At 37.3% G+C, this 23,016-nt stretch overlaps 2 protein-coding genes across 4 annotated transcripts; both read left to right on the forward strand.

The window, feature by feature from the left end:
- The first annotated feature begins 548 nt into the window (after positions 1-548).
- Positions 549-5,322, forward strand: LOC111803406 (glucose-6-phosphate 1-dehydrogenase, cytoplasmic isoform). The gene is made up of 16 exons (XM_023687788.2): positions 549-714; positions 1,234-1,412; positions 1,650-1,735; positions 2,019-2,085; positions 2,177-2,363; positions 2,453-2,610; positions 2,701-2,769; positions 2,939-2,997; positions 3,333-3,369; positions 3,531-3,602; positions 3,776-3,923; positions 4,043-4,138; positions 4,323-4,393; positions 4,665-4,780; positions 4,862-4,907; positions 4,986-5,322. The coding sequence occupies exons 2-16, from the start codon at positions 1,242-1,244 to the stop codon at positions 5,151-5,153; spliced, it is 1,551 nt and encodes a 516-aa protein (XP_023543556.1). The 5' UTR covers positions 549-714; positions 1,234-1,241; the 3' UTR covers positions 5,154-5,322.
- A 9,867-nt stretch (positions 5,323-15,189) lies between these two features.
- On the forward strand, positions 15,190-22,733 carry LOC111803417 (uncharacterized). Of its 3 annotated transcripts, XR_015422610.1 has the most exons (3): positions 16,449-16,592; positions 18,421-19,618; positions 22,546-22,733. XR_015422610.1 is itself a non-coding variant. In XM_087127442.1 (2 exons), the coding sequence occupies exon 2, from the start codon at positions 18,542-18,544 to the stop codon at positions 19,559-19,561; it is 1,020 nt and encodes a 339-aa protein (XP_086983568.1). In that variant the 5' UTR covers positions 15,190-15,628; positions 18,421-18,541; the 3' UTR covers positions 19,562-22,537. The 3 variants fall into 3 exon arrangements, 2 of the variants coding, with proteins under 2 accessions (XP_086983568.1, XP_086983567.1); XM_087127442.1 differs by lacking the exons at positions 16,449-16,592; positions 22,546-22,733 and adding an exon at positions 15,190-15,628 and having other exon boundaries at positions 18,421-22,537; XM_087127441.1 differs by lacking the exons at positions 16,449-16,592; positions 22,546-22,733 and adding an exon at positions 16,603-18,323 and having other exon boundaries at positions 18,421-22,537.
- The last annotated feature ends 283 nt before the right edge of the window (positions 22,734-23,016 follow it).

Here is a 23,016-nt window from a genome sequence, read left to right on the forward strand (position 1 = left end):
AATAGATATATTAGGTATAAAATTAGAATTTATTTTAATAGAACCCTAACATCTATTTAATTTCGAGTAATTTATGAACTTTAAATAAATAAATAAATTAGAAATGTATTAAAAATAAAATTAAAAGTTCAGGTCTGCTAATACTATCTCAATTGGTATTAGACCTCTTGGGTATCTCAATTGGTATTAGACCTCTTGGGTATCTCAATTGGTATTAGACCTTCTGAGCCGGAGGCAAAGTCATTAGAGCTTATACTCAAAATGGACAATATTATACAATTTTAAAGAATATGTTCATCCTTATACAAATTTGAAGAGTCGTGTTCTATCACTCATGAACCAACACTACTATAGACTCTTAATCATTATACCATTTTGAAGAGTCGTATTCATCAGGGAGGAACCAAGCTATCATTTATGGAGAGCAGTGTTCATGATTTTGGAGTGGATAATGTGAAATTAAGAAACAACTGAGGTGGCTAAAAAGATAATAATACCAAAATGCGGGGGTAGGTTGTTGTAAAATCAAACCCAAAATGATTATTTTCTTTCCGCGTCTAGAACGGCGGCTAGGAGTGGCTGAATGCCATTTGCCGACGACGAAAGTGTTTGGTGGGGGACACAGCGGTTTTAAATCTCCCAGAATCTCTAAAATCTCCATTCCATTCCATTCGACGCCAATTCCAAGAAAGGAGACGGACAGAAGAGCCTTAGGTTTGTGTTCTCTCTGTTTTTCTTCCGCCGTTTCTGCTGCTTTAACACCATTATCATTGATTTAGGTTTTAATTTTGTGAGGTTTGATTCTTTTTTTTGTTCAATCTTTTGAAATTGAATTTGTTCGATAATTTTGCTGAAAGAACTTGATGTTCTGATCATTACTGATTTTGTTCGATAGTTTTGCTGTTGGCTCGGTTTGATTTTCGTTCCCTCGGAGAATCAGATCCGCGAACTAGTGTGGATTCCTTATAATCTCTCTCTCTCTCTCTCTCTCTCTCTCTTTTGTTCTCTTTTGTTGACTTTAACGGAATAGTTTTACATTGATTTGTTTCTCTTTTACATTCTTTTTTTCCTCTCATATGTTCTTTCTGTTTTGGATTAAGCTGTTAGATATTGCGCTGTTGGTGAAGTAAAAGATTCCGCCAAGGCTGCCTTTAGTTGAATCTTGTAGTGAAAATTGAGTTTGTGATTATTTCATTTTTGTAACTCTGTTTCTTTGAACTATGTGTTCTGTAGCTTAAGAGATGGATTCTGGATCGTGGCACATTGAGAAAAGATCTACACTCCGAAATGACTCTTTTACAGGAGAGGAGAATGTGCAGGAAACTGGCTGTCTTTCCATCATTGTCCTTGGAGCATCTGGAGATCTTGCTAAAAAGAAGACTTTTCCAGCTCTCTTCCACCTTTTTGCCCAGGTTTATTGATTTATTTGGGATTTTCCTTTCATATTGAAGGGTAGAATTGCTTAATTTAGGTGTTTGGTTGTTTGGTTGTTCTGAAGGTTTTTGAGAGAGCATCTGGCAACCTTAATGAATTTGAGGGACATGTTTTGTTCTTAGCTACTAGATAGTCTTCTCTTTGCAATCATTTCTCTGTTGATTTATTCAATTCAACTGCTGAGTATTTTTCTTTTAATCAATGGTTACTCTTAGGGATTCCTACAATCAAATGAAGTTCACATTTTTGGTTATGCGAGGTCAAAAATTTCTGATGATGATCTAAGAAACCGCATACGTGGGTGAGATATGGAACCTTCTCTATCTTTACTCTTAATGTCGTTTTTTATTTGATTGAGTCAACTTACTGGAATCATTGATTTTTTCATGAAATCAACCGCCGTGTATTGGCTTCATAATCAATCATTTGTGCACTGGGCATCTATGTATTTTACTTCGAGTGTCATTCAGAATTCTATTTCTGCATTGATACTTCAGTGTATTATGCTCCATTGATACCTCTTATATAATCTCTGTCGACGGTTTCCATTGTTAGGGATTGCTCAATATGAATAATGATTGCAGGTATCTTGTCCAAGGAAAAACTTCTGATGCCGTGCAGTTAGAAGAAGTATCCAAGTTTCTGAAGTTGGTTAGTTTTACTCGATTTATGCATTGTTGCGTTAGTATCGTAATATACTCACTAGAATTACGCAGTTAAATAAATGCAATAAACTTTGCAGATCAAATATGTTAGTGGTGCGTATGATTCTGCGGAGGGCTTTCAGAAGTTGGATAAGGAAATCTCAGAGCATGAGGTTTCCAGAAATAGTGTGGAGGGAACATCTCGCAGGCTGTTCTATTTTGCACTTCCTCCTTCGGTATATCCGTCTGTCTGCAAGATGATCAAGCATTATTGCATGAATAAGTGTAAGCTTTAAGTGCAGATTATTTTCTTGTGGTTGGCGTTCGTTTATATCTGGATATTGATTATCAAAGGCTGTTTAATCCACATTTAGCTGATCTTGGTGGATGGACCCGGATTGTCGTGGAGAAACCTTTTGGGAAGGACTTAGCATCTGCTGAGAAGTTAAGTTCCCAGATTGGAGAATTATTTGACGAACCACAAATTTACCGTATCGATCACTATCTGGGGAAGGAATTGGTTCAAAATCTGGTAATATTGATGTAACTAAGATATTATTTGTTGTCTCTGACTTTTAAAACGACAGTCTTATGTATGTTCTTGCATGATATGAATTCTCAGTTGGTACTTCGTTTCGCAAACCGCTTTTTCTTGCCCCTTTGGAACCGTGACAACATTGATAATGTACAGGTGAGAATTCATGGTTCATTACTTTATGTGAACATCTGCAAAACTCTTGTAATAAATTCAAGGCTGTTGAAGTACAATTGATATGAAAGTTCTAGCTTGGTTGAACTTTTTAAAAGTTGTGTACTAATGCTTGTTTTTTCTTCCCCCCTTTCATTTTGTTCCCTTGTAGATCGTGTTCAGGGAGGATTTTGGTACCGAGGGGCGTGGTGGATATTTTGATGAATATGGGTATGATCTTCGACTTACTTTTGATCATATGAATATCTCTATTTTAAACTTTTATCCATTTTTTCTCGCATTGTAAAACACGTTTACAAAATTAAAAAGTAGTCCTTTAGGCTTAAAATACTTATTCTAAAGCCATTTCTAAACACACCCTCAATTCAAGATCACTTATGATTGTGTAGAAAAATCGCTTTTAAAAGTGTAGAACCAAATATTACAATGATTATATGAAAATCAATTTTAATAGATCACTATAAACGTATCATATTTGCTAAAATCACTCCCAAACATGTGCTTATTAATCTAAACAAGTCACCAACTCGAGTTCTATTTTGCAGGATTATTCGCGATATCATTCAAAATCATCTATTACAGGTGAGAAGTTGTTCTTGACTCAATATTTTTGGTTCCTAGAGAACTTCAAAGTTTTTAAATGTTCCTAATATTTGTAGGCTACAAATTTTAACTTTGACTTAACTATCTACTATTTTTGCACTTCTAAAAGTTCTTAATTTTTTTTTTGGCTGCCTTCTCAGGTTCTTTGTTTGGTTGCTATGGAAAAACCTATTTCCCTCAAACCCGAGCACATCCGAGATGAGAAAGTAAAGGTAGGAACTCAAACCGAAAGAAATCTTATTGTATATTTAACCCGCATTTATGATGTAAATAAAATATTGTAAAATGTATATGTATATTTAATTCTCAAGTTCCTCAAGAGTGCTGTTGAATTTGGGTCTCCTCTTTCTACTCTCTCATGTCGCCACGGGCTTTTTTCGGACAGGTTCTTCAGTCAGTGCTGCCAATTAAGGATGAAGAAGTAGTTCTTGGGCAATATGAAGGTTACAGGGATGATCCTACTGTTCCTGATCATTCAAACACACCAACCTTTGCTACTATGGTGTTAAGGATTCATAATGAAAGATGGGAAGGTAAGAGAATACTCTTCAAAGCTAAGTTACATAGTTTTCAGGTGGGCTTTTTTATGAATATTTAGCCTCTGGATTCTATGAATTAACTGTGTCGTTCTTTCGTATGTATTCGTTTTCAGGTGTCCCTTTTATAATGAAGGCAGGAAAAGCATTGAGCTCAAGAAAAGCGGAAATTCGAGTTCAGTTCAAGGATGTTCCTGGTGACATTTTCAGATGTAAGGCCTCCAATCTAAAGTGTCATTCGCAATCTATATCGTATCAGTTCTTCTCACTGGTATATGCGTTATTGGCTCGGTGCTTGATGTTTTGTCGCAAATGTGTAGAATTATTAAAATACATCATCGAGATCGAGCATGCTTTTGTTTAGTTGCTCGAAATTGATCAATGTTCATGATGCAGGTAAAAAACAAGGGAGGAACGAGTTTGTGATTCGCTTGCAACCTTCCGAGGCTATGTACATGAAGCTTACGGTATGAAAAAAAATTCGTATAAGCTAACGTCACACCATTAGACATTTATGTTCATAATGCTTGAAAAGAGTATCTAATAGAGATATATATTGTTTGGTGACTGATTGACACTAGTTCTATTTGTGGCTTAACTTCTGAAAATTGCCAATGTTCATGACTCCCTTTCAGAGCTCGATATCTCGACTCTCTTGATTGAAAACACTTAACGAGGCAACCCGGTTCGGTTCATGAGTTCTATTATCACTCATCTTCTTTGCTGTGGACTTTGCAGGTCAAGAAACCTGGACTGGAAATGTCAACTGTACAGAGTGAATTAGACTTGTCATATCGCCAACGTTATCAGGGCGTTACAATTCCAGAGGCATACGAGCGTCTCATCCTCGACACGTAAGACCTATCCTTTATCTTCTGTAGCATTCACGTCGTTTACATGGTAACATTCATTAACGACATTAAACACTCTCGCAGAATAAGGGGCGATCAGCAGCATTTCGTCCGTCGAGATGAGCTGAAGGTAACGTTTCAACACTAACGAATCACGAATCTTCTAATTCTTGTCAACTTCATGCTCACAAACAGTTTTCTTGTCCAGGCCGCCTGGGAGATCTTCACGCCATTGCTGCACAGAATCGACAACGGTGAGGTGAAGTCGCTTCCTTACAAACCCGGGAGCCGAGGTCCAGCCAAGGCTGACGAGCTACTGGAAAAAGCTGGTTATGTTCAAACCCATGGCTACATTTGGATCCCTCCCACCTTGTAGAAAAAGTTATTTGATTTCCATTTCCGCTGTACTTGATGTTAAAGCCTGATCTGCAGCTTTTATGAGTTTGCTACTTATCTTGGATCAAAATAAGGATTTTAGTGTGGCGTGTATAAAAGAATACTAAAGCTTTGCACCCAGAGGTAATAATCATAATTCTCTTTCCATATGCCCCTTTACTTATTATTATTACATTATGACACGTGTTAGTGTCACAATTCCACTTTGTCGGGACTCGTAACAAGTGTAATTATTTACAATTAAGAGTTTATTGGACACTTTTTATGATTCCATTATAAATGTTAGACGAACACGATTCTCTGCAATGATATGATATTGTCCACTTTGAACATAAGCTCTCATGGCTTTTGGGCTTCTTCAAAAGGCCTCATATTAATGGGGTGAGTATTTTTTTTTTTTTTTTTTTTTTTTTTTTTTTTTTTTTTTTTTTTTTTTATAAACCCATGATCATTCCCTAAATTAGCCGATGTGGAACTTTTATCATTCAACACCTCCCCTCGAACAAAGCACACCATGTTAGACGAACACGACTCTCCGCAATGATATGATATCGTCCACTTTGAGCATAAGCCCTCATGGCTTTGCTTTGAGCTTCTTTGCTATGATATTGTTCACTTTGAGCATAAGCTCTCGTGGCTTTGCTTTGAGCTTTCCCAAAAGCTCTCATGGCTTTGCTTCGAGCTTCCCAAAAAGCCTCATATCAATGGAGAGTATATTTTGATTATAAACCCTCTACTTTGTGTTGGTTTTATGTCCTAAAACTCATAGTTTGTAAACAAAGATATATTCTATTTTCAATAAAGTTATTATTGTTGTTTATTCAGAAAAAATTGTTATTGAATAAAGTGAACTTTACGATCATTAATCTAAATCCAATAAACTAAGAACACTCTGGCTATAGTATGACTACTTGAACTATATGTAGAGACATAAGAGTGGATCAAGTTCAAGTATATAGTCAAAATGATCTATAGTATAAGGATAAGGCTGAGTACCTTATTCTGGGGACACTATGGATGCGGCCCACTTTTGTATATGATATAAACAATGCGATCACTAAATTGTGCATGTGGAGACATGTGAGTGGGGGCGTCCTATGCAATGAGTATTGCATAAGATCGGACCATGAAGAAAACCACTCTCACTTTATAAAGTCGTTTACTGTTGAGACTGATTTTCTTTTCATTCGATAACCTAGGTAACTCGGTTTTAATCCTGAGCTAACCATGAACTCCTGTTTATTCGGAATTATCCTTAGATTTGCATGGGTGAGAGTGGCTCTAGTTCGCCGACTCAACAGGCCTCCCATTTCAGGGGTAAGACTGGGTGAATGGCTGGGGACGTGGGGTGCAAGACGGAATTCACTCCTACCCACTTTTAGGGATAGAAGAAAGGTAGTTCCCTTAAGCACTGACTCCAGGTCTTGAACAAGGGGCCCCACCCTCTCATTGGCCTGAGAGGGATTCGGTTTACTGGTTGGACCACAAACCAATTGTTTATTAGAGGATCAGTGAGACATAAGGAACAAGAAGTAACTTCAGGGGTAAAACGGTAAATTGACCCAGCTCTAGTTACGAACAACCTGTGAAGGATCGACTTACTAATCATGGTTATATAAGATGGACAGAAATATATCTATAGTGAGGGGAGTGCAACTACTAGGCTATAGTGGAGTGTCCTAATAGTTAACGAATGTTGGTTAACCAGGTTAATGAGTTTAATCGGTTAATCTTGAATCGTTGGAGCCCATGATCTATAGGTCCATTAGGTCCCTCTGCTAGCTCATATCGGACTAAACCATAGAACAGTGTGACAAGTGAGTTCGAAGTGTTCGAATTCAAATTAGGGAATATGCGTTACATATATACGATATATTTAACCGCAATTTTATTTTATTTACGAAATAAACGAAAAGAGAGAATCTGAGATATTTAAATAAGATTTAAATATCTTAATCAATTATGTGTCGGAATTGACTGGGATTGGCATTTGAATTAATATTAAATATTAATTAAATAGTTTAATTAATTATTTAATGTTACTTTAATTTGAAATTCATTATTCAAATTAATTGTTGAATTAAAATGACGAAAGTCAAAATGTTGACTTTCATCTAATTAAAATGAAGAAAGTCAAAATGTTGACTTTCATCTAATGGAAAAATCATGTTAGTGGAATTTTGAGGTGTCAAAATTTGGTTTAACCAAACTTGCATGTTTGCCAAATAAACCCCACAAGTTTGAGTGGAATTTTGAGTGTCAAAATTTGGTTAACTCAAACATGCATGCTTGCCACATAATCTCAAACATTTAAGTGGAATTTTAAGTGTCAAGATTTGGTGATCTCAAGTTTGCATGAACATGCAAACTTGACTCTTTAAATAGAGTGATCATGATACTTGGAAGGAATTCTTCATCTTGATGAAAAACCTCTCACAAGCACTCTCTTTCACGTATACAAAATCCCTCCCAAATTTTAGTCACTCACCGGATTCCACAATCCCGTTCTAAGGCCGGAGAATAGTGGAGAAGACACTAGTGGTGGTTCGAAATCGGTTCGTGAGGCAAAAGGAGTTTGAACTACAAAAGGTAAGTATTTAAACTCATTAAGTTTTAATACTTATGAACATGCTAGTCATTTACAATAATTGATGTTCTAAAAGTGCCTAAGATCCAAATTGCTTCCGCATGTGTTATATTAACACCATCAATTGGTATCAGAGCAAGTTTTAGGCACTTTATTTACATTAATTTGATCATGGTGGGTACCGTTTCATGCATGAAATTTGTGGTTGCTAAAGTGGATGGTTTTGGTTTTGGCATTTTTTTATGCTTCCATTTGATACAATTATTGTAATAAGCCTAAGGTGTATGGGCTTTAATAAATGAAGAAAGGTCTGTAATTTTTATAAAGTCATTAGAGTCCACTTTAGGTTGTAATTGATCGAAAATGGAAGAGATAAGCAAGCTGAACCGAAGAGGATGGAAGAGGCGGTTTGGGTGTTTTTTCTGTCGTTGGGGACCGATTGAACGTTTTTAAGGGTTGGTTGGTCCAGTTCGTGATCGTCGGGAGCGGCTCAAGTTATTTTTAGTTATTAATGTAATAATTTAGTTAATTGCTTGCTTTAAAATGCCAAAACCAACCCACTTTAGTGTGTTTAATTAATTATGCATTATGAATGTATGTTTTAATTAAATAGTAAATGTATATGCATAAAGTATGTCATATAGATTTAAAATCCCACCATAGGCTAAGCATGTTTCATGCATTCCAAGTATGTTATAAGTGTTATAATGTATAGTATGCATGTCTTAGGGTTCCATGAGTGATAGATATAAATTGTTATATTATTGCATGGAATGGATGATTATATAAATTGTTATATAAAGCATGTTATAGGTTATTTTCAACGTCATAAAATGAGGTAGACGTTACTATAATGAAGATAACAGCATGCTCACTAAGGGTTAAGAACCGAGCACGATCAATTTTAACAGTTAAAAGGGGTCGATGTCTTATAAAATTGCGGTTACGAGAAATCTCACCTGGCACGATCTTGTCTAAGGCTGAAGGTACTTAAGTTGACGGTTTACGAAACACCTACTACCTGGAGATCGGACCAGTACTTGAGCTTAGTTAGCCGAGTTTTATGAGCATGCTTAAGTGATTTAAGATTTAGAAAAATCACCTAGACTTAAGTTATATTTAATTAGCCGGAATATACTTAAGTAATGAGTATACCCAACCATATAAAATACTTAGTGGGAGGAAAATGGTGTATAAGATACATCGTTTTCTCTTCACGCTCTCTGTAAAATTCACACAGTGAGATTCATGCTCGGCCTCGTGTCGCCCTGGGAGCGTCCTCCATTCGGAAGGTATTTGCATGAGTCAATAACAAGGGGAATTGAGAAAGTATTTATAGTAAGTGGGAGAAGGAAGTCAACACGTCCTATGGTCTCCACCACTAGGTTGCACCGTGAGATTCTCATGTTCCGCCTGCATGTTGCCCTAGAGCAACTACCCATTCGGAGGGTCGTAACATGGGAGTCGGAACAACGCAAACTCCAGAAATGGATAGGATTTCTTAGGTCCATTCCCAACTTTGGCCTTTTCATTCGATAGCGTTGTTGGGGCCGATTTCTGAGGTCTGAAATTGGTGGGTCACACTTGCGAAGAATTACTAAGAGTTAGTATATTCTTGACCAAAATAGCGATAACTAAAACACTATAGGAACAAGAGTTATTCTGGGATTAGTGTTTAAGTCAAGAATGTCTTGGTTTAGTGAATGAGTGATTGACTGCCCCTCGGTAGCAGTTGCTCTAACTCACTAAAGTATCGTTGCAAATCAATAATGATTTGGGTACATTATTACATTTGCTAAAACTGATTGGATTAAACAGGATTAAGTCAAAATCACTAATAGAATTTTCTTTATATCACAGCATGACAAACTCAATAGTACAATTACTCGCTTCTGAGAAATTAAACGGCGACAACTACACAACTTGGAAATCAAACCTAAACACAATACTGGTCATTGATGATTTAAAGTTTGTTTTAACTGAGGAGTGTCCTCCAAACCCAAACTCAAATGCAAACCGAACAGCTCGGGATGCATATGACAGATGGATAAAGGCAAATGACAAAGCCCGAGTGTACATTCTAGCCAGCATATCTGATGTTTTGGCTAAGAAACACGATGTTATGGGTACTGCTAAAGAGATTATGGAATCTCTAAAAGGGATGTTTGGACAACCGTCCTTCTCCCTTAGACATGAAGCCATAAAATACATTTACAACTGCCGTATGAAAGAAGGGACCTCAGTTAGAGAACATGTCCTGGACATGATGGTCCATTTCAATGTGGCAGAAGAAAATGAAGCTGTCATTGATGAGAAGAGTCAAGTCAGTTTTATCATGATGTCTCTTCCGAAGAGCTTCTTCCAGTTCCGCACCAATGTGGTTATGAACAAAATAGAATATAACTTGACTGCTCTTCTCAATGAGCTACAGACTTATCAGTCCCTCTTAACAAACAAGGGACAAACAGGAGAAGCAAATGTTGCCATCTCCAAGAAATTACTACGAGGATCGTCCTCCAAAAATAAGTCTGGACCTTCAACTTCTAAAAGTATTTTGATGAAGAAGAAGGGAAAAGGGAAAAATAAGATTCCTACTAACCGCAAGAACAAGGTTCAAAAGGTAGATAAAGGAAAATGTTTCCATTGCAACGAAAACGGGCACTGGAAGAGAAACTGCCCAAAATACCTTGCAGAGAAGAAAGCCGAAAAGACACAACAAGGTAAATATGATTTACTCGTTGTAGAAATGTGTTTAGTAGAGTATGACAACTCAACTTGGATACTAGATTCAGGGGCGACTAATCATATTTGTTCCTTTTACCAGGAAACTAGCTCCTGGAGAATGCTTGCGGACGGCGAGATAACACTCAGGGTTGGAACAGGAGAGGTTGTCTCAGCAAGATCAGTAGGAAATTTAAAGTTGTTTTTTGGAGATAGATTCATTATATTAGATAATGTACTTTTTGTTCCTGGAATGAAAAGAAATCTAATATCCATCTCTTGTTTATTAGAACAGTTGTATAAAGTATCTTTTGAAATCAATGAAGTGTTCATTTGCAAAAGAGGTATTCATATTTGTTCTGCAAAACTAGAAAACAACTTATATATGTTAAAACCGAGCAAAACAAAAGCTATTTTAAATATTGAGATGTTTAAAACAGCTGAAACTCAAAATAAGCGACAAAAGATTTCTCCTAATACCTATCTTTGGCACTTAAGACTAGGCCACATTAATCTCAATAGGATTGAGAGATTGGTTAAAAGAGGACTTCTAAATAAGTTAGAAGACAATTCTTTACCTCCATGTGAGTCTTGTCTTGAGGGTAAAATGACTAAACGATCATTTTGCGAAAAAGGCTATAGAGCCAAAGAAACCTTAGAACTCGTGCATACAGATCTCTGTGGTCCAATGAATGTCAAAGCACGAGGAGGGTATGAATATTTCATCAGTTTTATTGATGATTATTCAAGGTATGGCTATCTTTACCTAATGCATCACAAGTCGGAAGCTCTTGAAAAATTCAGAGAGTATAAGACTGAGGTTGAGAATCTATTAGGTAAAACTATTAAAACACTTCGATCAGATCGAGGAGGAGAGTACATGGATTTAAGATTTCAGGACTATATGATAGAACATGGAATAAGGTCTCAACTCTCAGCCCCTGGTGTGCCTCAACAAAATGGTGTATCAGAAAGGAGAAATAGAACTCTATTGGACATGGTTCGGTCCATGATGAGTTTCGCTCAATTACCCGATCCGTTTTGGGGATATGCAGTGGAGACTGCCACATACATTTTGAACATGGTTCCTACTAAGAGTGTTTCAGAAACACCTTATGAGTTATGGAAAGGGCGTAAAGGTAGTTTACGTCACTTCAGAATTTGGGGATGTCCAGCACATGTGTTGTTGCAAAATCCCAAGAAATTAGAACGTCGTTCAAAATTATGTCTATTCGTAGGATACCCCAAAGAGACGAAAGGTGGTTTGTTTTATGATCCTCAAGAAAATAGAGTGTTTGTATCAACGAACGCTACATTCTTAGAGGAAGATCACGTAAGAAATCATCAACCTCGTAGCAAACTAGTATTAAGTGAGATTTCTAAAGAAGTTACTGATAAAACAACAAGAGTTGTTGATCAAGCTGGTCGTTCAACCAGAGTTGTTGATGGAGCTAACACTTCTGGTCAATCACATCCTTCTCAAAAGTTGAGAATGCCTCGACGTAGTGGGAGGGTTATAACTCAACCCGATCGTTACTTGGGTTTGATAGAAACTCAAGTCATCATACCTGATGATGGCGTTGAGGATCCATTGTCCTATAAACAGGCAATGAATGATGTTGATAGAGATCAGTGGATTAAAGCCATGAATCTTGAAATGGAGTCAATGTACTTCAATTCAGTCTGGGAACTTGTAGATCAACCAGATGGGGTAAAACCTATTGGTTGCAAATGGATCTATAAGAGAAAACGAGACCAAACCGGTAAGGTACAGACCTTTAAAGCAAGACTAGTAGCAAAGGGTTATACCCAAAGAGAGGGGGTGGACTATGAAGAAACCTTCTCACCTGTTGCTATGCTTAAATCAATTAGAATACTCTTGTCTATTGCCACATTTTATGATTATGAAATTTGGCAAATGGATGTTAAGACAGCTTTTCTAAACGGCGATCTTGAAGAGAGTATCTATATGGCTCAACCAGAGGGGTTCATTGAACAGGATCACGAGCAAAAGGTTTGCAAGCTTAAAAGATCCATTTATGGGTTGAAGCAAGCGTCTCGATCCTGGAACATAAAGTTTGATACTGCGATCAAATCTTATGGCTTTAAACAGAATGTTGACGAACCTTGTGTTTATAAAAGGATAGTCAACTCTACAGTAGCTTTCCTGGTGTTGTACGTTGACGATATCCTACTAATTGGAAATGATGTGGGAATTCTGACTGACATTAAGCATTGGCTGGCGACACAATTCCAAATGAAAGATTTGGGAGAGGCTCAGTTTGTTCTTGGAATCCAAATTGTTCGAAATCGCAAGAACAAAACACTAGCTTTGTCTCAAGCATCGTACATCGACAAAATGTTGATTCGATATAAGATGCAGGACTCCAAGAAAGGATTATTACCTTTCAGGCATGGAGTTCATTTGTCGAAGGAACAAAGTCCTAAGACACCTCAAGAAGTTGAGGATATGAAACACATTCCCTATGCATCAGCGGTCGGTAGTCTGATGTATGCTATGCTATGTACCCGACCCGACATATGCTATGCTGTGGGAATTGTCAGCAGATATCAGTCCAATCCGGGACGTACTCATTGGACTGCCGTTAAGAATATCCTCAAGTATCTTAGGAGAACGAGGGACTATATGCTAATGTACGGTGCTAAGGATCTGATCCTTACAGGGTACACTGACTCAGATTTTCAGACCGATGTAGATACAAGGAAATCGACATCAGGATCTGTCTTCACTCTGAACGGAGGAGCAGTAATATGGAGAAGCATAAAGCAAGGTTGCATTGCTGATTCCACCATGGAGGCTGAGTATGTTGCTGCTTGTGAAGCAGCGAAAGAATCTGTATGGCTTAGGAAGTTCTTAACTGATTTGGAAGTCGTTCCAAATATGCATCTTCCCGTCACTCTTTATTGTGATAACAGTGGAGCAGTTGCAAATTCAAAAGAACCAAGAAGCCATAAGCGAGGAAAACATATTGAGCGCAAATATCATCTCATAAGGGAGATTGTGCAACGAGGAGATGTGATCGTCACACAGATAGCTTCAGAACACAACATTGCTGATCCATTTACAAAGCCCCTCACGGCTAAAGTGTTTGAAGGGCACCTAGTGAGTCTAGGACTACGAGTTATGTAATCTAGGGCAAGTGGGAGAAAAGGCATGAGTATGTGATGCCCTAGTTTATTGTATTTCTCTCTACTCAACGTTATAAAACCCCACTAGAGTTTTAGTCCAAGTGGGAGTTTGTTGGGTTTTATGTCCTAAAACTCATAGTTTGTAAACAAAGATATATTCTATTTTCAATAAAGTTATTATTGTTGTTTATTCAGAAAAAATTGTTATTGAATAAAGTGAACTTTACGATCATTAATCTAAATCCAATAAACTAAGAACACTCTGGCTATAGTATGACTACTTGAACTATATGTAGAGACATAAGAGTGGATCAAGTTCAAGTATATAGTCAAAATGATCTATAGTATAAGGATAAGGCTGAGTACCTTATTCTGGGGACACTATGGATGCGGCCCACTTTTGTATATGATATAAACAATGCGATCACTAAATTGTGCATGTGGAGACATGTGAGTGGGGGCGTCCTATGCAATGAGTATTGCATAAGATCGGACCATGAAGAAAACCACTCTCACTTTATAAAGTCGTTTACTGTTGAGACTGATTTTCTTTTCATTCGATAACCTAGGTAACTCGGTTTTAATCCTGAGCTAACCATGAACTCCTGTTTATTCGGAATTATCCTTAGATTTGCATGGGTGAGAGTGGCTCTAGTTCGCCGACTCAACAGGCCTCCCATTTCAGGGGTAAGACTGGGTGAATGGCTGGGGACGTGGGGTGCAAGACGGAATTCACTCCTACCCACTTTTAGGGATAGAAGAAAGGTAGTTCCCTTAAGCACTGACTCCAGGTCTTGAACAAGGGGCCCCACCCTCTCATTGGCCTGAGAGGGATTCGGTTTACTGGTTGGACCACAAACCAATTGTTTATTAGAGGATCAGTGAGACATAAGGAACAAGAAGTAACTTCAGGGGTAAAACGGTAAATTGACCCAGCTCTAGTTACGAACAACCTGTGAAGGATCGACTTACTAATCATGGTTATATAAGATGGACAGAAATATATCTATAGTGAGGGGAGTGCAACTACTAGGCTATAGTGGAGTGTCCTAGTAGTTAACGAATGTTGGTTAACCAGGTTAATGAGTTTAATCGGTTAATCTTGAATCGTTGGAGCCCATGATCTATAGGTCCATTAGGTCCCTCTGCTAGCTCATATCGGACTAAACCATAGAACAGTGTGACAAGTGAGTTCGAAGTGTTCGAATTCAAATTAGAGAATATGCGTTACATATATACGATATATTTAACCGCAATTTTATTTTATTTACGAAATAAACGAAAAGAGAGAATCTGAGATATTTAAATAAGATTTAAATATCTTAATCAATTATGTGTCGGAATTGACTGGGATTGGCATTTGAATTAATATTAAATATTAATTAAATAGTTTAATTAATTATTTAATGTTACTTTAATTTGAAATTCATTATTCAAATTAATTGTTGAATTAAAATGAAGAAAGTCAAAATGTTGACTTTCATCTAATTAAAATGAAGAAAGTCAAAATGTTGACTTTCATCTAATTAAAATGAAGAAAGTCAAAATGTTGACTTTCATCTAATGGAAAAATCATGTTAGTGGAATTTTGAGGTGTCAAAATTTGGTTTAACCAAACTTGCATGTTTGCCAAATAAACCCCACAAGTTTGAGTGGAATTTTGAGTGTCAAAATTTGGTTAACTCAAACATGCATGCTTGCCACATAATCTCAAACATTTGAGTGGAATTTTAAGTGTCAAGATTTGGTGATCTCAAGTTTGCATGAACATGCAAACTTGACTCTTTAAATAGAGTGATCATGATACTTGGAAGGGATTCTTCATCTTGATGAAAAACCTCTCACAAGCACTCTCTTTCACGTATACAAAATCCCTCCCAAATTTTAGTCACTCACCGGATTCCACAATCCCGTTCTAAGGCCGGAGAATAGTGGAGAAGACACTAGTGGTGGTTCGAAACCGGTTCGTGAGGCAAAAGGAGTTTGAACTACAAAAGGTTAGTATTTAAACTCATTAAGTTTTAATACTTATGAACATGCTAGTCATTTACAATAATTGATGTTCTAAAAGTGCCTAAGATCCAAATTGCTTCCGCATGTGTTATATTAACACCATCACTTTGAAGGTCCCCAAAAGGCCTCATACCAATGGAGAGTGCACTTTGATTGAGAGTGTATTATTTGATTATAAATTCACGACCATTTCCTAAATTAACCGAGATACTTTTATCCAACAATAAATGGATAAAAATTAATTATGCACAATTATTATATTAATTATTTATATTAAGAGAGTTTATAAAATTTTATTAAAATAATTTATTTGAGAATAATTATTAATATCGTTCGAGCTTATTATCACGGATTGAAAATTAAATAAAATTTCAAAATACTGTACATTTATCCTTGAATTTTTCACTTTTGATTTTTTTTTCATTTGATCAGTATCAAATATGACATTTTTATTGTTGGGAGTATTTATGATTAATATAATAATCTTGATGTGATTTTTTAATTAATTTTATATTACTGTAGAAATTTATTTAAATATAATTAATAATAATATTTGAAAAAAGATAATCCTGATGTGATTTTTTAAATTAATTTTAATAGTACTTAAAAAATTAGTGGAATTTTATTTAATTATAATTAATAAATAATTAAATAATATTTGAAAATTAATGATTATAAATTAACATTGCATTTAAATCTTGAAATTTATAGACTAAATAAAAATAAATTTAAAACTCACAGTAAAAATATAATATTTTTAAATATAAAAACTAAAAATATAGTATTTTAAAATCTAATTATATTAAAAACTCAACTAAAAATGATTATTTTCTTCATAAAATGCGAATTAAATAAAACAAAGAGAAAACCCATTGCCGAACTTCTCGTGCTCCGATTCTCAGTCTCTATCTCCACCGTCTCTGCTGCTTTCTTCTCCGTCGACTCCAGGTAGCTTCATCGTCGTCTTCCTTGTCATCAGCGTATTCCTTTTTCATTTCTCTTGCTTCACTGCATTTCTTTCGCTGTCATGTTTAGAACGAAAGTTCTTTTGCCAAGAATACGAACTATTCTCATGCAGAATGCTAGGTCTTCTTCTTCAAGTTTACATTGAATCCAAGTTTCATTGTAGAATTTCCTTCCCTTTTGTAATGGAGTGACATTCGATCTTACTTCTGGGTTGGAAGAAGTGTTTGATTAGGTTGTGATCGGATAGTTGCATAATGTGATACTGTAATTTCGTGTCTGTGACGTTCAATTGGTTGGATCATCTTTTGATGTGTTATCACAGGCAGTTCCCTTCTATTTGAATTTGTTTGGATGGAGATATCTTAGTTTCATATTGCAAATATTTTCAGCCTTCAACTAATTTGGGTTATGTTGGTTCAGTTTGAATTTCTTAGGGTAAATTACTTTGGTTCTGGGCATTACTTAGAGATAATGTGAGATCTCACCTCGGTTGAGGGTAGAACGAAGCATTCTTTATAAGAGTATGAAAACCTCTCCCTAGCAGACGCGTTTTAAAAATCTTGAGGGGAAGCCTGAAAAGGAAAGTCCAAAGAGGACAATATTTGCTAGCGGTGGGCTTGGGCCGTTACAAATGGTATCAGATCCAGACACTGGGTGATGTGCTAGCGAGGAGGCTAAGCCCCAAAGGAGGTGGACACGAGGCGCTATGCCAGCAAGGATGCTGGACCCCGAAGGGAGCTGGATTATGAGATCTCACATCGATTGGGGAGGAGAACGAAACATTTTTTATAAGGATGTGGAAACCTCTCCTAGAGATTCTTAAACTCAAATATTTGTTTGATTTACCAGCTCAATCTTGTAGGCTATTAAAATGAAATACAAGAAGGATAATCACGTTCTGTAAATTTTAAACATTGAACCTGCTATTCTAATACTTATCGATGGAGAGGTTTTAAGAGTTTAATCCCTTTAATTTGTTAAACTATCTGTTGTTGGCTAATGTTAGGCAGTTGGTAAACAATTTTATTGATGATTTGAAATAGTGAAAGAGAGGCAAAGCCTCCCAAAAGTGTTGCATAAAACCTCTTCAATTGGATAAAAACAAAGTGGTCTTGTGATTCTGAGCTATGCTTGCCATTAGAACACCAATGGGGTTTATCATGAGTATTAATAGCTTTGTGGCTGGCTTCCCATCCCATAGAAAAAGCTTTACTTCTTTGGATAATGGTCACTCCAAATTACTTCATAGAGCTCTGGGGCTGTTTCGTTTAGAATTTGATCGAGGTCGTGCACCAAGGAGCTGACAGAGAACTTACCATTTGGTTCAATCTTCCAAAAACCTCTATCAGGCGATTATGGGAGATGTGCACCCCCTCCAAGCCAAGTATCGTCCCAAAAAAGGTTTTTATTTTCGTATTTATTTATTTATTTTTTGGTAAGAAACCGAGTTTTCATTAAGAAAAAGGAAAGACTAAACAAGTGCACAAACCAAAGAAACTCAAGAGATCATCCCCAATCTTGTAGCATACACGGCTATGTATCAGATTTTGGAACTTCAATGTAGCCTCCCAAGGGCCTTTGGTTGTTGTTGTGCTGTGGAGGATACCGGTTTAGTGTTCAAAAGGGAGGATCTAGATTTGGCATCAATAATCTTCCTCCAAAGGGTTTTTTGTTTGTGAAGGTATCTCCAAGGCTTGGTATAGGTAGCAAGTAGTAAGTAGTAAGCCTATCTCGTCTTATGATTAAAATTTTTCATGCCTTGTCATTCCTTGGTTGGATGTCTATTAACTTGACTTCTTGCATGATGTAGAGACTATGGCACCTACAACACGTAGCACTAGCAGAGCTAGAGGTACGAGGCTAGCAGATACTCCAACAAAGTCGGACCCTACTCATACACGTAGCACTAGTAGACGTAGAGGTACGGGCCAATGAAGACTCCAACAAAGTCTAATCCTACCCAGAATTCTGCACACAGACAGGCGCCACAATTGCCGGTGTTGGAACCAGTAGTAGCTCCACCCCCTAACATGGTAATGCTGAGCATGGAAGCCTACCGAAAATTGATTCAAGCCGCTGCGGCCAATCAAGAGGGAAGGGGAGATGATGATAGTACTAGTATGACTAGGGAGTTCAAGTATCTGAGAGACTTTGGTAAATATGACCCGCCAGTGTTCGAAGGAAAGACAATAGACCCCGTGCTTGTTGAATCTTGGGTTGAGTCTACAGAAACTATATTTGAGCACATGAATTGCCCTGAGGATCAGAAGGTAAAATGTGCCTCCTTTATGCTTAAGGGCGAGGCTCACTTCTGGTGGAAGACTGCCCAACAAACCCTGAGGAAAGAAGATGAGGATGAGGAGCCAATATGTTGGCATGAGATGAAGAGGGCGTTCATCCACAAGTACTACCCGGCGGTATATTGGTACAACAACCGGGAAGCTTTTTTGCATCTGAAACAGGGAAACATGACAGTGGAAGAGTACGAATTGGAGTTCACCAGATTGTCCAGGTTTGCCCTGGAGTATATAGACACTGAAGAAAAGAGGACATATAAGTTTATTTTGGGTCTCCGGAGTGAGATCCAAGGCAAAGTTGCGGCTATAGCGGCCACGAGTTATGCACGCGCCCTGCATGCTGCCAGTATTTTGGACTTTCATCTTCAAAAAGCGTCCAATGAGTTAGAAGACCAAGGGAGTTACCAGAACAAGAGAAAGTTTGATAAGCATTCTAACAAGTCCTCATTGCAAAGAGATAGAATTGGCACACCTCATAGGGGAAGACCCACGTGCCCCACTTGTGGTCTCAGACACTCCGGACAGTGCAGGGTTGGTACTGACGTGTGTTATCACTGTGGCAAGAGTGGCCATAGGAAGACAGATTGTCCCCACAGGAGGCAACGAGGCCTCAACGTTTGGACGGAGCAGCTAGGAAGGCTCGACACAGAGTAGAGGCATGACCAGGGCTACCACTGGCAAGAGAGTAGAAGATACTGACACTGGTGACATGTACTTTACTAATGCTTGGATATCATGCATTTGTGTTATTTGATTCTAGATTCATACACTCATTTATTTTTGCTACATTTGTAAGGCATGCACGGTTAGGACTATAGCCTTTAGGATATAGGTTATCTGTGTCTACGTTGTCAGGAGAGATATTAGTTTTAGATGAGTAAGTCCAAGCCTATAAAGTAGTGTTAGAGAGACCCTTAGATGTGTTGCTGATTGTATTAGATATACGTGATTTTGACGTGATACTAGGCGTGGATTAGGACGTGATACTATACATAGATGATCTATCATTCGGTTGAGGATCTATCCCCCAGACGACCCTCAGGAGCAAATACAACTATTATAAGTTTACTGTGATGTCATTCAGATTGACTAATGCCTCTGCAGCAGTTATGGACTTGATGAACATAGTGTTTAAATACTTCCTTGACACGTTTGTGATAGTCTTCATTGACAACATATTGATATATTCTAGAACTGATGCAGAGCATGAGACACACTTGAGAAGGGTGCTGCTGTCAGTATGCGTATCGACTCTATGCCAAATATTCAAGGTGAATTTTGGTTGCAGGAAGTGACCTTATTGAAACTTATTATGTTAGGACATGACATCTCAGTAGATTCAATCAATCAAGGTCGAGGCAATGATGAAGTGGTCCGACCCATCTTAGCTACAAAAGTGAGAAGCTTCTTGGGATTTACAGGATATTATCGAAGGTTTATCAGGACTTCTTTTTAAGATTGTTGCGCCTCATGCAATTAACAAGAAAAGGAAAGGTGTTCTCATGGAACAAGGCTTGCGAGCAAAGTTTTAGAGAACTGAAGCACCGGTTAGTGACGACACTTGTGCTCCAATGCCCAACGACTCAAGTAACTTTGTGGTTTACAATGACGCATCAGGGAAGGGGCTAGGTTGCATCCTGATGCAGAATGATTAGGTCATATCCTACGCCTTGAGATAGTTGAAGGAATATGTGCGAAATTACTCGACCCATGACTTAGAATGGATAATAATAGGGTTTTCTCTAAGCATATGGCGACATTACTTGTACGGGGAGTGGACACAGATTTTTACCAACTCCAAAAGCCTAAAATACCTATTCACACGGAAAGATCTCAATATGAGACAAAAGTGTTAGTTGGAGCTGGTAAATGATCATGACATAGAGATCTTGTATCATCCAAGCAAGATGAATGTTGTGGTAGACATCTAAAGTGGACAGGCAACCCATTCCTCTGCTTTAATTACCAGGGAGGTCGAGTTATATTGATGTAGTGGCATGGTGAGTCACAGGGAAACTCTCCTAGCTTAGAGCCCACCCCTAGTTAGCTAGGATTTACCAACAATATAAGGAAGAAAAGGATAAGGGATTTTCCATGTCATTGGACGAGTTATTGTACCTAATGTTTACATGAATAAGAGGGATATTAAGAGAGTGGCGTATGAATCCCCATATGGTAATAGGATCTAAAGGCATACTACTGGAGGCCAAGTATAAAGCTTCTATTGATCCTAGCTCGCGTTCCTAAATAGAATTTGATGCTTCTTGGATGGTTAGATTCGTCTCGAGGAGATCTTCAAAGTTGCTGAAGAGATTGGAACCAATTGAGGGTTGTGACACAATAATCAAGCGAGGAAAAAGGTAAGGATTCTTGGTTGCAGACCCTCATAGACAAAGGTAGAAGATGAGTTTTCCTTGAATTGACTCGACCGGTTTAGCTGAACCAGACCAAATCGGACCAGTTGTGGTCCAACTGAACTAGATCTCTGTTTTTATCCTGGTTTGGTCATTTTCACTCGATTTTCGCCACAGTTTTATGGTTTTGCTATTTTTCCTTAATGTAGGACCTAATTAAAGACTTTTGGAAAATTTTGAAAATTCTTGTAGACTCGAATTGAGCTCGAGAAGTCGACATTTGAATAAGTAGCAACATGGATTATTTTTCAAGTAATACCTGTATGGGTCAATTAGAACATTAGGTTACCGATGAGAAAACATGATTCAGTCCTAATTAACCAAGGTATATGATAGCTAAGCCCAATAACTTAGTAGTTTTTCGATTTAGCATAATAATATGTTTTACATTTTCACTAGTATGTTTGAGAACTCTGGTTAATCATAATGATATATTTAGGACTCCAGCATGTCTTGTATAATTGTTAATTGTTTTTTTTTTAGCATTTTGGACATTTATGTATGGTATACTCGTAGGAGCATGTTACAGGGGTTAAGACATTGGGTATGCCCCGTTAATGCTTTGGATATCCACTATGTACCTTAGAGAGTTTGGAAGGATATGTGAATGAACATGAGTTGGTGTTTTATGTCTCCTCCGTCATAAAACCTACATTTGGGCCTCACATGCATTTTCAGTTGAACAACTATTAACTAGGGACAACTAGAGAGTAACCCCTGATCTTAAACTTTCCTAGAGCGGTTAGGGTCTACTTGGTACACAGAGTTGTCACCCATAGAAGGTCCCAGGATTTGTATTGGGTATACTATTGGGGAGCACCCCGTAGACAAATATGTATGGGGTACAAACGGTCAGAGTACTTGTATCTTTATAAAGCACCACTTACCTCATGCACACGAGACTTACACTAGGGTTTGTCACAAGGCAATTTGACTCGGGTTGATGATAGACTTTAGAAAACAAAAACATAGAGCTAAGCATATCCAAAAACCCTACATTTAGGCATACACCCCTAGAATAGAAGTGTATAGAGTTTTATGTACGTGTATGAGTCTTAGGACTGATACAGACTACATACCATGACGTTGCTTTCTTATGCTAGGGTCAGTAGATGGGCACATAGCATAAGAAACCATCACAAGGATGAAGTCTAACGAGAGCTTATGAGTAGGTTGTCTACTGAGTATTTTTATACTCATTCGTGCTATTCTTTGTTTTTACAGATGGAACATAGACCACTATCGATGGGGGGAGCGTGTGGAGCCATGCAGTTGCAAGAGGGACCCATAGATTGAGTCTTTTCCTTTTATGTCGCTTTGAAACTCACATAGTTTTGTAAATGCTTTTGTAACTACTTTTGATGTTGACTCAGCTCGAATATTTTGTACTTTAAACCCATTCTATGCCAATTTTAAATGCACATTTGACTTTCTTGTATTTGCTTATCTCCATTTTACAAAATTGAAAAAGAATTACTGCCCATTTTATCCTTAAGTTCACGTTTTATCCTTAAGTTCACGTAGTAATCTATTAATTTAGCGAAAAACAGTAAATAAATCTTTATAAACTCATTACTTTTAATAAAATAAGATTAATCATTGAAATAAAATTTTAGAAAATTCATAAATTCAATTTGATTTCATATTTTTCCTATGTTTTATAATTCATAAAATGTTTATTTAAGTTTTAACGTT

The sequence above is a fragment of the Cucurbita pepo genome, chromosome 10 (assembly GCF_057944985.1).
Source record: "Cucurbita pepo subsp. pepo isolate OVF chromosome 10, ASM5794498v1, whole genome shotgun sequence".
NCBI lineage: Eukaryota > Viridiplantae > Streptophyta > Magnoliopsida > Cucurbitales > Cucurbitaceae > Cucurbita > Cucurbita pepo.

What these genes read in the sequence shown, in the direction of transcription:
- LOC111803417 (XM_087127442.1), top strand. Translation starts at nt 18,542, where the DNA reads ATGAAGACTCCAACAAAGTCTAATCCTACCCAGAATTCTGCACACAGA.
- LOC111803406 (XM_023687788.2), top strand. Translation starts at nt 1,242, where the DNA reads ATGGATTCTGGATCGTGGCACATTGAGAAAAGATCTACACTCCGAAAT. An exon ending in TATCCAAGTTTCTGAAGTTG is followed by an intron (nt 2,086 to 2,176) that starts GTTAGTTTTACT and finishes TAAACTTTGCAG; the next exon opens with ATCAAATATGTTAGTGGTGC. An exon ending in ACAACATTGATAATGTACAG is followed by an intron (nt 2,770 to 2,938) that starts GTGAGAATTCAT and finishes GTTCCCTTGTAG; the next exon opens with ATCGTGTTCAGGGAGGATTT.